Below are 15,610 nucleotides of genomic sequence, written 5' to 3'. Positions count from 1 at the left end.
GTGGTCAGGGCATCGAGGAGGTTGTCTGCTCCCCTCAGCCAGCCTGTGGTTCAGTGCCCTGTGGGTTTCATAAAGTGTCAGAGCAGCCAGGGCTGAGGAGAAACGATTCACAATCCAGTAATGGAGAAATTGCTGTAATCTGACAAGCTCTGTGTCTGTCTGTCTCCACTGATAAAATCTCTGGAGAGCCTGGAATGAACCAGAGGTAAATCAAGCTGTGCAGGACTTCTGACTTCATAGCTAGGTAGAAAAAGAAATGAGAATTTCCATCTTAGCAGGCAGAATATGGGAATTCTAGATACCTTGCTCTTGGGAACAGACCTACTGGCTCTGAGACCGCTGAAAGGAGTGTGTTCTTACAAGCAGTTAATGGATGTAAATATTAGCTCACTGCAGAGTTTATGTATCACAGAGCGAAACGTAGTAGTTTATTTTGGCCTCAGGCCACATGAATGGCCTTGCTCTAAAGGGGAGAAACTCATCCAAAGTCAGTAGTTGCTCCTGTTTGCCTGGTCAGGTCTGAATTCAGTCTGATCTGTGCAAAACACAGGAGAGAATCGGTGGAAAATAAGGGTGAATTAGGACGTGCTGTGCACTTATCTAATGACAAATGGAGAGGGAGTTGTGAAGAAACTTTATTATGGAAATGATCTCCTGCTGTTTATATGTCCTCTGTTCCAGCATCTGAATCCCCAGAAGCTCTTAAATTGCCACCAAAGGTGTAACATACTGGTTCTTTCTTGCCAAGCTAATGGTGCAAAGATGTTTCAACCGTTCTTGATCATTTCCAAAGGATGGATGTACTTAACTGTGTTTCTTCCCCATGGAGGCTTCCTGTGTGACATTGGAGGTGGTTATAGATGGTTGTAGCAGGGGGTCTGGCTAGTGGCTGCCCTGTCAATTTGGGTGACAGAGGTAGGGGATGACCGGCTGTCTCAGCTGGACCCCAGGGAATACAACTGAGCAGCGGCCCGCAGGTTTCTGAAGGACTCCTGGCTTCCAGGGCAGCCAGGTGCGTGGGCTGTGCAGGGAAGAGCGGGCTTGCTCCAGATTCCCTTTTGTCTCTTAGAGATGAGCCCAGCATAGGGAAAGCATTGTTCCAAGGCTTTTCAAATCCAGGCATTGAAAAGGAAGGATTAAATATCTGCTGCTGGATTTCGAGTAGTTCACACATCCCATTCTTGTTAATACCTGCAATCTGTGCAATCTTAGCCGCTCTCCGCTTGTGCCTGAAGACCTTCAGCATAATGTGTGTATTATGGAGAGGCTTCTGAGGGACGTGTTTCAGGGAGCCCTGTGGCTTCTCTCCCTGCCCTTGCAGCATACTCTGATGGAACAGTCTTCCATGTCACCTCAGGAACGTGCTCCTGGCAGTGTCACCGTGCTCATTACTACATCTGCCTGGCAGGGCTGAGCTGCTTTGAGGTTCATCCTTTTTAACCATCTCTTCTCCCTCTGTGCTCTGACGGCACCCAGGAATATCACGTGCAACCTTTGCTCCATTAACAAGAGTGCCTGGAAAATGTCAGCTTTCGTGACTAGCAGCTTCTAGGTTGTGTCCTGGAAAGCCTAGAAACACGGGGAAATTAAATCTAGTGAGTGAGCAGCTCTCAGAGCAAGCCGAATGCCAAACACCAGAGCACGTGGCAAGTGAAACTGGCAGCGTTCGTTCATCTCAAATTACAGGAAACGAGCAAATAGCAGGAGAAGCCTGGGATTGTTTTCTGCCTGCCTTAGGAAGTACAAAGGTTTGTCTGGATTACTTCTGAAGTGTGCACAAGTCTGGGACTTGTTGCCCCGTGTGGGGAGGTTTTGGTGGGCTGGCTGTTCTGTAGGGCCACAGCAGCGTGCAGGCCCTGTAGAGGCTCTGTGTGGGCCTTTGTTGTGCCCAGCAGTCAGGTGTGTGTTTGGTGCAAATGTGCTTCAGCCCTCTTTTTTTCTGAAAAGCAAGTGTGTGCACTGGCAGAATGACTCCTGAAATATTGAAGTCCTTTGCTGAAACCTCAAAGTTGGGATTTCTCCCCTGCTGTATGTGACAGGCAAGTAGCTTCCTTACTCTTTGTGTGCATGAATATCGGCTGTTCCAGTGAATAAAGAGGCTTGGCTGTCCTCTTCTGAGCTGTCACCTCCTAGGCTGGGAGAGCTCCCGTGGGCAGGACAACACTGCCATGCAGATTGATGCTCTTCTTAGAGTGTCTTAATGAAAAATATATATATACAAGAACTAAAGGATCTGTGGGTGGGCAAAGGATCTGTGGGAATAAACACATGCTCAGTTTTCTTAAAAAGTAACAAATGCCTGCAGCAATGAAGTGTTATGGAATAACCAGAACCCCTTGGTGTACTGTGTTGGCAGGATGAAGATGGTCGGTGCCCTGCTGGTGACACTGTGGCTGTGCGTGATCCCCTTCTGCAGCAGCTCTGGTAAGTGCCTGCTTATTGTGGGAATTAATCAGCCGAGGCCAGCAGAAGAAAACTGACTTTAGGTTATTTTAGGTGTTTGCACATATTCTGGATGAAATGGACATGTGTAAAATGCTTTGTCTTTGTGCGTTTTGCCAACACTGGCTGTCTTTAGGGGTTGTATAGTGGTCACACAGTGGCTACGAGCATGTTGTGAACGGGTACGTAAGCAAACTGATAGTGGAAACCACCATCTCTGACTAAAAGCGTTTTGCAAATTCAAGTCTCCCTGCTTGGTCAGCATTGTTATTCCCCTTCTGCAAGGCATGAAACCAGGGCTCAGCACGTGGCAGCGACTTGTTGTGGAGTTGCAGGCAGGACCTGGGCTTGAAATCTTCTATTTCTGCTTGGATCCGGAGGGGACTGAAATTCTGGCTCTCGGCTTCTGACTCATGCCTCAGCAATGTGAGGGGAGAGGGGAACTTCTCGGGTAAGAGGAGCTCTTGCAGCCGTCTCACTGAGTCACTTTCCTGACAGGAAATATGCTGTCATGCTCACGGCTCCCCTGGCACGCAGTCAGCCGGGCTCTGGTGAAGAGGCAGATTGTGTGCGTCTCGGCTCTGGACTTCCTATTTGGGGGTGGAAGGAGACAGCACGATTTGCAGAAGGCAAAGGGGGAGGGAGGAAAGAACAGGCAGTGGCTTTGAGGGGACAGCAATCAGAAATAAACCCTGGGGATTTAGCAAGCCCACCCCCCAAAGTGCTTGCCTCTCTGCAGTGCTGGCAAACAAACAGCAAAGGAGAAGGAATACACTGCCCAGGTCTCTTCTGCCACTCCCCACGTGTTAGGAGTGCCTGGAAAAGAGGGACCCAGCCATGAAGATCCACTGCTCTCAGGGAAAATCTGTGTGGATTTCTGGACCTGCTGTTCTGTTGCTGCTGATGTGACGTCCTGCTGTCACAGCAGCATGGTGACCTCCCCAGGCAGTCGCTGTGGGGTGTTGGGAGCTGGGTCTGACACGGTGGGGACTGACCAGGAAATGTGGCAGCAACTCTGAAGGCTCAGAGAGTGAGTTTGGCATTTGGGTTACACAGGCTCGTGCCAAGTGATCTGACAGGGCTCTCCCTGCTTTTCTGTGTGGTGTTTAGTGCTTTTTAAATATTCCTCCTCAGGTTTTCTGTACGGTATAGTTAAAGTCATGGTAGAGTGTTGCAGGAAGATAAATGTCAAAGGGTGATGCATGGGACACATGATCACTTGAAACATCTCTTCAGCAATGCTGCTATAGTATATGCATTTAATTTTCTGGATGTCTGTGGATGGCAGACCCACTGCTCAGTGCAGAGCTCTTTTTTGTTTTGTGTATGCCATAAGCCACTTTGGCTGTCAGAACATCTACTGTCCTTACTAATGGGCTTTCATGGCTGTTTGTGTTTGGATGGAGGGGCAGCCGCCTGTGCAACCCTCTGCTATGCTGTGTGGTTTCCTGTGGCTGGCACCAAAAGGCAGCTAAAGCCCGTTTCACCCCAGCAAAGCCATAAATAGTCTCGTGTGGGAGACTGGAAATGCGCTGGTAATGGTGTATGGTGTTTGGGCTGTCTAATTTCTTCCCTAACTGCAGAAGTTGGGGAGGGAACTCAGAAAGGTTGGATGTGGCCTGAAGCTGCCCCAGTGCTCTCCTGACACCAAGCAGCTCCATGCAGGTGTGGGCCTTGCACCACGGCACCTGGCTCCTGAATGCACTTTAAATATCCCAGCTGAAGTTTTTCAGATGCCTTGGAGCCCAGTTTCACAGGACATTGTGTGGATGAGAGCTGGATCTGTGTATGGGTATGAACTGTTTGCCTGGGCACCTCTGCTGGCTCAATCGTCATGGAGATGAGCCCTGGCTGACAAGGTGGGTTGGATTTGTGTCAGGGCATGGTCTGCCTGGGGAGGACAGAAGGGGAGGTGATGAGTGGAAGGAGCAGGCAGGTGAAAGTAGCTATACAGTGTGGGATACAAACAGGCTTGGGGAAGGGAAGGAATTTGTCATTTCAATTGGATGCCTGAGTCTACTACTTGTTCATGCTGTGCACATGGGCGAATATCTTCTGGTCTTGAAACTATATATAATCTGCAGTGCCTGGGTTTGATTTCCTTACATGTGACCTCTGGGACATTGTTTGCAACAGTATTCAGGGTCTTCTGTTTTCCTTGTCTCTGCTAAGCTATCCTTAAGATGGAAATAAGGCTTAGATCTCTACTTGTGTTGTAGATGCTTAATGAACCCAAATGTTTTTTTTATTCAGAAAAAAAAGACAGCAAAAACCAATGAACCTAGTTTCAGTCTTCTAATGACTTCTTTGACAACACTGGGGTGATGTAGATACACAGTGGTTTAAGAGATGAAAAACCAGTCTAAGACAGTAACAGTCAGTATGAATACAAAGTAATGTTATCCCTTTGTCTTCAAACAAAGCTGGACTATGTTAGATACTGATTTAACAGGTAACAGCAGTCCACAGATAATCCTTCAGTGCCAGGAGGCACCGTGCTTGTGTAAGAAACTCCTCCGAGAGCTGCTCTGGGGGTATTGGGCAGGCTGTGTTAGGGTGAGCCCAGCATGGGCTCAAATCCTGAATGGATTTATACCTGCAGCTGTAGGGCAGCCAGGAGCTCTGGTCTGGCCTGGGAGGTTAGAGCTGCCTTCTGCACTCCCTCTCGAGTGTCAGTCTGCACCCTGTGTCTCCCTGCTCTCTGCAGAGAGGCAGAGTAGTTACTTGTGGCCAGGGGAAATCTGCGGATTAATAAATTACTGTCTGTAAAACACTTTGAAGATGGAAAGCCCTGCGCAGCTCCTCAGGATTATTACTGTATCGCTCTTATTCTACTGATGGGGTTCCAGTGGCCTTATTTTCCTTATGATTTGTGACAGCCCCAGAAGCTGAGAAGCTTATTTTAGTGTGTAAAGTCAAAAGAAAAATAGATTAAACTGCATTATTGTCTTCTAAAGAGACTAAATCCCTCCCCCACCATCTTCTCCTGGGATTTCCTGACTTCCTCCTACTCTTCCCATCGCAGCTTCTTGCTGTCCTAATTTAGGACATGATTTTATAACCATCCATACCAGTCTGAGTTACTGCAGTTGTAGAAGTTTATGGCACTTGGAGGGCATGAAGTTGAGGGTGTTGAAAGGTGTGTGTGGCCCTGAAGTAGAGACAAAACCTCCAGGATGGAGCTACCCAGGGTGTCTACACGTAGCTGCAGCCTTCAGCCTCTCTCCGTGTCAGCCAGAATCATGCCTGGCAAGGAGAGAGGAACAGTGTTCACTTCCTCTTCTTGGCCACAGAGGCCGAGAGGGGGTGAGTTTTGTACAAACGTGAATGCAGAGTGACCTTTCTGCACAGAAATGCAGAAACGTGTGGAAGAAAGCTCATTTTGGGAATGTCACTGTTACAGTATTAGATGGTCACTTGTGCAGTATTAGATGGTCACTTGTGCAGTCACAGTGCAGGATCTTTTGCTGTCTTTTAAGAAGGACGGGATGCAACCAAGACCCTGGCTCAGTGCAGTAACGAGGCTGCACAGGTTTAATTCTGCAAGTCCATGGTAGGGCCAGGAGTTCAGCCTGGACCTTGACTTGACTGGATGTCCCGGGTGTGTGGAAGAGTCCCTGCCAGCTTGAGCATGGTTTTATCATGGTATGAATCAGGCAAACCACCTCTGCCTTTCATACAGATAATATTGCAACAGGCTGTTCTGTTTTCTCTTTATCTCTCTTTCTCTCTCTCTCTCTTCCTCCTGTGCTGCTCTACTTTGCTTCATGCAGCAATTTCCTCAATGAAGTGGGATGGAAAGTAGCTATTTGCTCCTTTTCTCCTTCAGGCTTTGAAGCAGTTCATACCCATACCTTTATCATTTTGATCTCATGGTGTTTTTTTTTTTCCTCTAAAGCCTTCAGGAAAACATGTCAAGCTTGCTAGAGAAAACTGAACACTTTTTTTTTTTGTGTGCCTGGTTGCTGGAGGTAACCAAAACACTCTGTGCCACATTCAGTAAACACAGCTTTAATCACAGATAGAGAGTGAAGGCACAGAGCTCACTGTGGAGGAGTCTTAAAACAAACAACAACCACCCTTCTCCTCGTTACAGACTGCTTGATCGGTAAGGAGGCTCTGAGTCGAGTGCTGTGGGCTCTGTTACAGGTTGGTCATTTTTGGATGTCATGCTCTGGCTGCTTCCTCTGAAGTCCTGGCTTGTGCTGAAGTCAACAGAAGTTCACACAGCTTGTTTTTTGTGAAGCTGACACAAGCACAGGCTGTCACACCTGTTTGAACTAGACTCGCAGGACCTGAAGTTTATCAACCACACTGTATAAGTGCTTCTGGAAACACCGAGTCTCTTTCCTCCTTCCTTTCTTGTCCATCCTGTGTATTGAAATGATAAGCATTCAGAGGGAGATGCTGCTCTGTCAGCAGCATCCTGTGGAGATGCTTTCACAGCAGCACTGCAGCTCAGCAGCACGGCAGGAGGAGCCCTGGGAGAAGTGTGAAGCCCCACTGCTGGTGCCGTCGCAGCAGGAACGCACGCACGGGGCTGGGCTGCACGCTGTGCCTCCCAGCTGATCGCAGGAGGTTTGTGCTGGCACCGCTTTCGCTTATGTTGGAGAGGCTGGGGGAAGGAGGTAGTGAGGCTATGACAGGCTTTTTTTGATGTGTTCACACTGGAAGTCAGATTATAAACTCCCGCAGAGTTCATGCAGCTTCTAGGCTGAGCCTCCAAGGTGGTGCTGAGCTCCTCCCAATTTCCAGACCCTCTGACCAATGTCTCTGCTTTGGAGATGGTGGGAATGAATGCGAAAAGCTAGCTGATCTAGGCTGGGGCTACCCGAGTCCTCTCATACCCACTGATTTCAGAGTGTTTGGATCTGCTTCTTCTCCCAGCACCGGGAGATGTTCTCTCTCACTCTGCTTGGTGCCACCCTTCCTCGGTTGTGTGTGTGGTCAGATGGAGTACAGGCCAAGTGGGAGATGCTCTCCTGCTACGCTGCCTCATTTCTCAGCTGCCGAACAAAACATGCTGTTGTGGAGCACGCTGTGCCACACTCTTATGCAGGCTGCACGTGTGAAAGCAAAACCCCAGGCCTAGTGGAAGCGTGGGCGCTCCTGGCACCCGTGTGAATAGAAAGCGCACCCACGCGTGGCGGCTGGCCACAGCTGGTGCCTCCTTTACTCCGAGAGCAGCTCCACCATTCAGCCTGGCTTCCTCTGCTTCCCACTCGCTGGCAAACTGCTGTGCGCTTGAAAAAGGGTGGGGGAAATTTTTTCTTAGAGGTGGTAGTGATTAATTCAGTCTTAATTGCTTTCCTGGACCGGCTTTCTGCCTTATTGATGCTCGTATCAAGCTAACCATTGGTGTGACTGCCCTCTGCGCAGAGAGATGGACTCAGCTCAGCTTTGCCTTAAGATAATGCAGAAGGAAGTAGGAAGATGGTACAGCCCCCTTTAATACTACTGGTGGCATGGAGTGGGGAAAAGCATATCCCAAATGTCAGCACAGCCCCTCTCTGCGTGGGGTGGGCCCCCTCCTAGGGATTGGAGATGACTACAAAGGATGCATCAATTTGGCAAATAGCAGGATGATTTGTGCTGGTGTGATGGATGGCCTGTCACAAGAGTGGCTCTATATTTCTTTGCAGAAGTTTTAGCTAGTGGAAGGCTTTTGTTTGTAGCCCCAGGGGAGGGACAGAGAGATGGGGTGGAAGCAGGGTGGAGCTGGTGGTTTTGTGGTGGAGATTTTTTTTTTTTTTTCTTTAAATGGAGGTACCGTGAGCATACTTAAAATGACTGCACAGAACTGCTAAACAGGAGGGAGAAAAAAGGGCATTGTGTTTCTTGATGTGGCCTTGCTCTCTTCTTATTTTTAATCCGTGGGTTCTGCAGTTTGTCTCCCCTTGAAAATCCAAATAATTGCACCAATTTTATCTCATTTTTAGCTGTGTGGGTGCTTCTAATAGGTGCTGCAGACACATCTTGAAGGGAGCGTTTCAGTTGGGTGTACTCAGTGTTCAGTTCCCTAGGGGGTAAATCAGTGCGGTAAATTAAAGGTTGGGAAAGGTTTCCAGAAATGTCTGTTTTCACCTCTGTGCAGCTAAGCAACATCATTATTTTTCTCTCATTTTCTGCTTTGCGTGTGGAGAAGCCACTTTCTTCAGCTTTGTTTGGCTTCTGAGGAGCAGTCTGTACTGGGATGCCTGATGTTGAAGGGTGTTACAGCACCAGATTTTGAAATGGGGCAGATCAGGCTGCTTCTGTAACAGAAGAGCTTGCTGTCCCTAGTACAATAGTAGGTATTCCTATGAATGAGGGCTGCAACATACACACCAAGCAAGGAAGATGCTTTGAATTAACTTTGCTGATTCACCTACATATGCAAGCTACTTCTCAGTGTGCATCAGGGCAGAGCCATAGTGCAGCAGCATGCTCATGTATTTATCTTGAGGCACGTGAAGCAAGGTGGGCATCCGTACCATGGCCTTTCTGCCTGCACTTTCTCTTCCTGTGCTGGAGGCATTTTTTCCTACCACGCAGCCTACCACTTCTGGTGCTCTCTGGGACCTGTGGAGCACTGGGGCCTTTAGGTGGATCAACCCCTGCTGGCAGTTTGCTGTCAATGCAGCAAATATATTTAAAAATATACATCTTCCTTACCTCTATCTACGTTGTCTGTCAGGGAAGGTGTTATGGGTTATAGATTGCTTTGCTGCATGGTTGCAGAGCACTCAGCATAAGGGGGTCAGCTGAACCATGAGCAGTAAGAAGAAAAGGGAGGCTGCTTTCAAGTGTTCTGCAAAGGCATTTCTGGGAAGATTCATTTGTGTGATGGATTTTTTTTATAGAATTTTCTCTCCTTCTGTTATGGGTGTAGTGCTGTTTGCTGCAGTGTGGAAGGGACTGTGGTGTTGTATATAGCTCCCGTAGCTTCACTGGGTTTCTGTTTGTCAAGGGAAGCCCGGAGTTCGGAGTATGAATGCTGATCCCACTCGATTTAAGCCTTGTCAGTGCAGTGGTAAGCACAACCTGCAGGCTCAAGCCACAGGTCTGCTGCTGTCATCTCTGTGTAGCAGCTTGCTCTTGGCTTGGTTACGTGCTGCGCTTGGGGTTGAGCTTGGAAGTGTGCTGGACACCTGAACACGACCTGATGGGGCAGCCTTAGGGCTGGCCACCTGGTGTGTTGGCATTCCTGAAATCATGTGAACTGGCCAGCTCCGAGACAAAATCTCCATGTACTGCTCTTACAGTGCAGAGCAATGGTCTCTCTTCCTCCCCCAGCTAAGAAAGCAAGGCCCATACAATGATGTATTTTTTTCCCCTCTGCATTACTCAAAAGCAATATATTTATTTTCAATTACTCATTCAGGTAGAACGAGTAAGTAGCTTTACAATGCTGATTTATGAGCTCTTGCAAAATGCAAGACCTGCTCATGATTGCAAAATTCATTGATCTTTACTCCAAGAATTTCAATACGGTAATTTTTTATATAGTTTACTTCCTCTTCAGTCCTGCTATTTGAAGTAATAAGGATAATTTTCCTTTTTGCAACCCAAGAGGACACTGCAAAGTCAGGTGCAGGGAAGAGAGCCTGGGTGTCCTGATGTACAGGCACAGGTCTGCATTGAGACCTTGCTCCTTTCAGAGGGGAAGGCTTTCTTTATGAAAACAAATGCCCCTCACGTGAATGGTAATGAGATCTTCATCATGCAATTAGAGCCAGGCACTGGCAGGCTCATTTGTCTTGTTTTTGACTACATGGAAACTTGACCTAATGCAATTGCCTGACGAGCATGAACCAGCATACTGGTTCCAGTTGGCCTCCACCATGGTGGTGCAGGGTGACTGTACCTTCTCATGGTGTGATGCTTCTGGTAGTGATTTTGGTCTTTCATAATGAGCCTTGTCACTGGCTGCAATAGCAGTGGTACAGACTGATGGGTGCAGGCTGAAGCAGAGTAGCTCTGAAAGAAATCTGTATGTCTGAGATGATGAGCTAAGGCATTCCTCATGGTTCGGGTTGTTCTCCTAATACTTGGACTCTTGCTAGCCTTGCTACCTCCTCCCAGCCCATTTCCCTCTGTCCAGAAGTAGCACTCCATCACATGGGTGTTTGCCATGCTGTAGCAGCCATGCAGTTTGTATTTACATTTATGTATAAAACAGCCAGAAAGCATTTCATTTATTATTGGCCCAAATTCTGTCTCCCCATGACTAAACACTGCTGAGCCACACGAGTTAGCATTGCTGCCTTAAAGCACTGTGGGCCTGTCTTCTCAAAGGTTTCTATTTGCTTTTTTTAATTAAGTATGAATTTGGGGCCAAGCTACATCCTACTGTCTATTTAAGGAAGATAAAATGCCAGAAATTGTGCTTTGGGCCTGTGAAGTCAGTTCAGAAGAATTGGGCTCAAAGAGCATATTGTATTCTGTTTTTCCTTTCTGCCCAAGTTCTTCTAAAATCTGCAAACTAGAGAAGCTTTGCAGTGCTGTCTCTGGAGTGGCTGCGATGCCTCTCCTGGGGCAGCTGCAGGCAGCAACCCCTTTTCTGTTGGACTCATTTAGGGCTCAGACATCAGGCTGCCCTAGCTAATGCCTCGCTGCAGCTGCAGGGGTGTGCTGGGAAGCGTGCCGTGTCACCTCTGCCCTGTCAGCATATGGGGATTTGGGAAGTGCAGGTTGTTCCCAGGTTAGCTGGCACCCTGCTTTGCTTGCACCCCATCCCTTTGTGATGGGGCATCCTCATGGGTGGGAGGAATAGGGTGGGAAGGAGCTCTTAGAAGTTAAATGAGTGTTGAGCATGCTGTTTGTCTTGGTCCTGTTCACTAGAAGCAATTTTAAAAAAATAATAAAAATAATTGAACAGCTTTTTCTCTTACTGCCCAGTTTCTGTTAGCTGGAGTCTGCTGTGAGCCACGCTGATCCTGTTGGACAGTACTTGGGGAAAGCACCAGGGGGCTGCTTGTGATCCCCAAGTGAACCTGCTGCTGTCTCCTTTGTAATGTCTCTCCTGATCCTTAGCCTCCCTTCCCAAATTTTGCTGTGAACAGTCACTATGTGTCACTTTGTAGTTTGTAGTGTTAGTATGGCATGCACAGGAGTTGCACAAATCCATCACAGAAGAGGCAGCGCCTGCTTCCAGCTCCGCCAGCCCAGCTTCCTCTGGCAGGGGCAATGGCCCATAGCTCTAAGGGATGGTTGATATTTGCAGTGCTCATTTTTTCCTCTTCTCAGGACACCTCTATTTCCATCTTCCCTGTCATTCTGTGTGGATGGACGCACCTCTAGCATTGTTTTCATGCAGATCTTATATTCCCACAGCAGTTATTTTTTAAGGTTGTATTATCTTGGAGCTCTCTAGGAAGCCTGGTGTTAGGCAGGAATATCCTATCATATTTATTTCCCATCATGACAGTACCTTGGAAGAAATGTAGCAGGTCTGCAAATGAAAGTAGAGGTTTTCAAGTTCTCTAGAGCTCATCACACCATTCTTGTTGTGCTTTGTGAAAACCAAGTTTGTTTCCACTTAAAACACTAGATTTTTGCCTCTGACTTCCTTGGAGACAGTACCAAGGGCTGTAGGAAACGGGGGGCAGAATTGATTTTTTTCCTGGAGATGTGCAAGCTCAGGCACCTTGTTCTTCCTGCTTGCAGAACGCTGTGATGACTGGGGTGTGGACACCATGAAACAGATCCAGATTTATGATGGGGAACCTGCCAAGATCAAATGCCCGCTTTTTGAGACCTTCTTGAAGTATAACTACAGTACAGCCCATTCTGCTGGCTTAACCCTGATCTGGTACAGGATCGGGCAGGACCGGGATCTGGAGGAGCCCATTAACTTTCGTCTCCCGGATAATCGCATCAGTAAGGAGAAAGACACCCTTTGGTTCTGGCCTGCTCTTCTCAATGACACAGGGAATTATACGTGCATGCTCAGGTAGGTCGTGTGGTACAACTTCTGTAATCAAAGGACTTTCATGGAAGCAGGAAAACAATGCTGTTAGCATCATATCTTTCTGCAGGAAGAAGAGCATTTACAAAAGCATTAATGGGAAAAGAATGTTACAATTATAAGACCACTCAGCACTGCGCCAATTTACATCGTAATGGTGCTTAGAGCCTTGCAAACATTAATGAATATGACTCCTTGCTAACTGCAAGTGTCCATGAAAATATTATTGCTGAGCCCATGGCAAAGCCCACAGGCGCTCACCATTAAGAAGTGATCTGTATGCCTGGGGTAAAAATAGCTTCAGATGCAGGGGTGATGTTTTGACTGCATGCTAATTTGGCAAAGATTCATGAGTTTTAGACTTCTAGGAAATTAAGTGTCTTTAAGTGTGGTACAAAATGAACATAGCATCTGCTATGCACAGAGCACAAGAGCTCTTTCTGATCTTCCTTGTGTTGTTTCGTGTTCATAGTGCCTTTGACCCTATTATCTGCTTTACCAGCAGGAGAGTTGGATGTTGCTTGTTAATCGTGTTTATGGGCTTTTCTGAGCTGGCGCAGCCATCTCTGATAGCACTTCCTTTCACAAATGTAAATGAATCAACTAAGGCTGTATATACCACATCAGAGCTACGATGCTCATTATTGCATATGTGATTCCTATTTCATTCCCCTGATAAAGAAGTAAGCCACTCTCATTTAATCAACCCTATCCTCCTCTGTCCTTAGAAATACAACCTACTGTAGCAAAGTTGCCTTTCCCTTGGAGGTTGTTCCAAAAGACCAAGACTCCTGTGTGAGCCATTCAATAAAACCCACTGAGCAGAAGTTCTACCTGGAGCATGCTAATGAGAAGATCATATGTCCAGATATTGATGGGTTTTTCCCTGCTAGTGTGACACCAACTGTCAAGTGGTACCAGGTAAGAAGCACTTTTTGTCTTTACTTGGGCAGTGGTGGGATGCAGTGTTGGATCTGAAAAAGGAATGTGTGGCAGAAGAATCATGGAGTTGTATTTCAGAGTCTGCCCAGCAATTAAAGCGTTAAGATGAGTAAAGCTACAATAAAAGTTTTATTTCTATTGAGTTTGAGAGTAAAACTGTCCTTGGATAAGAGAACTAACACTGAATTTTTTTGACTGGTGTGCTTAAGTGGAGAGGGCTCAAGTAAGGGGTTTGTATGCTTGACCTGTAAGGCAAGCAAATTGCTATCCCTGTGAAGAAAAACGCTTTTCCATTTCTAGTTAAACAAAAAAGCAATTTCTTAAGCGAGGAAAACAATTTCCAAATCCCATAAGATCAGGGAATGAAGCTGTACAACAAGGCTCTGCAAGGACCATGGATGCTCTGTTTGCCATAACTTGGCAAACTTCTTTTCTGAAGATGGAGACGTTCCTACCCCACTCTGCTCTGATAATTAGGTTGTTTCCAGCTATCCTCAGGCACTTGCCTACACGACTACTGCCTAATTTTATTAAATTTTGACCTCCAGTGTTTTTTTCTAGATGGATGCCTTTAGTCAAGAGAGAATAAGAAATTCTCAGGGGATGCACAGCCAGGGGGTGTGGGACTGAATTTTCTGGCAGCTTTGTAGAGCACTTTCAGATTTCAAGGTAGAAGGTACTGTATGAGCAAATTTAATAGTAAAAAAAAAAAAAAAAAAAAGTTGGCAACAAATATATCTGCAGTTGAAAAGAAAAAAATAAGTTAAAGAATACCAAACTCTAAAACCCTTCAGGAGAGAACTTAGGTTTGTAGCCAAGAGGAGCAGTTTCACTCTTGTAGTTGAAATGCTTTACTTGTACTCTTCATTGAAATTCACATCTCAACAATCAATTAGCAGAGTGAAACAAAAAGCCCCATGGAAGCCATTTTTTAGGTAGCAAATCATCCTATGCCTAATAAAAACCATTAAGAATGGTATATGACCCCTGTCTTAAGCTGCCCCATCAGGATATATCTGATTTGGAAATGTACCATTCAGAAATAATCTCTTATAAAACTCAAAGATATGCACATTTTCTGACAATCAAGATGTCATCTGCATAACCCCTTCCTGAAAAGGGATCTCTAGCTTGGTAGTTGGCCAAGGTTTTCCTGCCTTACCTAACAGAAAGAGAAGAGTTACTAAGGTTTATGTACTATATATTCTCATTTGCCAGTTGCCAGTGCAGGGGCCTCATCCTCAGCTGATGTCAGTCAGGGTAGCATGATTAGTCCCAAAAGAGTTAGAGATGCTGACATCAACTGGGGACATGTCCTTTAGTGTGAGTATCAATTTGTGAGTACATCATCATTTTCTTGTCTCTTCCTGCTTTCTCTCTTCATTCTGCTGAGGTGTTCACCTTGATTGCAAATGCACTTCTAGATCAGAGCTAGATTTGTCTTTTGAAATCCTCTATATTTTGAGGTGGGATAAAACCATTAGGGTCATCACCTCGTTTTCAAGGTGAATGTACTAGTTTGTGTTCCAGGGTTCATGGCATTTATGTCTGACCTGTATCATATACCCAAGTATTATATCAATAGTCCCCAAACAAATATTCTTAGTGGGATATAAACCAGTATCTCTTTGAGTCCTAAAGCACAAATGTTGTTTTCTGCTTGACTCTAGACCTGCAAGTTAGTGGATGGCTTCAACAACCGATACCCCCAAGGGCCCAAGCTTGTCATTAGCATTGTCCGCAGTGCATATGAAGGGAATTACACTTGCATTGTGACGTTCAAGGACCACGGAAGAACATATAATCTCACCAGAACTGTAATGATGAAGGTGGTGGGTAAGAATGACTTTTAGAAGCGTAAGCTGCAGGTGGCTAACACCAGAAGCGGTGAAAATGGCTAGTAAAGTCTGTCACGGAATCTGGTTGTGTTCAATCTATATTACCCAACTGACCTGTCACTGGTTTTTGCTCGCTGGGTTGAGCCTCCTGTGATTGTCCAGGGCATGTCATGCTGGAGGTCCTACCTACCATCATGTCCTGCGCCCTGAAAAACAGAGGGACCGAGGGTGACCAGGCTTAGGAAGGTGAGGTACAGCCCATGAGATGGTCAGGGGTACCCTCTGCTGGCGTGTGAGTGCATTGCCCTGGCACTCTTGCTCATTTTTGTCTCCAGTTCACTCTGTTGATCATTATTTGATGTCCCAAAATAGCCAGCTTGTCCCAGTCTTCTTGCAACCTCAAAGCCTTGTGCACTGAGGTTGAGTGCCAGTTGGTCAG

At 46.5% G+C, this 15,610-nt stretch overlaps 1 protein-coding gene across 12 annotated transcripts in view; it reads left to right on the top strand.

The window, feature by feature from the left end:
- IL1RAP (interleukin 1 receptor accessory protein) overlaps positions 1 to 15,610 on the top strand; it is a 45,639-nt gene that overhangs the window by 13,588 nt on the left and 16,441 nt on the right. For 7 of the 12 annotated variants that reach the window (XM_084528698.1, XM_084528702.1, XM_084528692.1 and 4 more), the window contains exons 2-5: positions 2,357 to 2,424; positions 12,091 to 12,376; positions 13,120 to 13,312; positions 15,004 to 15,169. In XM_084528698.1, the coding sequence (XP_084384824.1) occupies positions 2,358 to 2,424; positions 12,091 to 12,376; positions 13,120 to 13,312; positions 15,004 to 15,169 (712 nt within the window). In that variant the 5' untranslated portion in view covers position 2,357. Of the gene's footprint in view, positions 1 to 1,486; positions 2,040 to 2,356; positions 2,425 to 12,090; positions 12,377 to 13,119; positions 13,313 to 15,003; positions 15,170 to 15,610 lie in introns of those variants that run through there. The other 5 variants (XM_084528697.1, XM_084528695.1, XM_084528701.1 and 2 more) reach the window with 5 other exon arrangements.

This window comes from Aythya ferina (genome assembly GCF_964211825.1).
Source record: "Aythya ferina genome assembly, chromosome: 9".
In the NCBI taxonomy this organism is placed as follows: Eukaryota; Metazoa; Chordata; class Aves; order Anseriformes; family Anatidae; genus Aythya; species Aythya ferina.
This window is presented reverse-complemented; position numbering and strand designations above follow the sequence as displayed.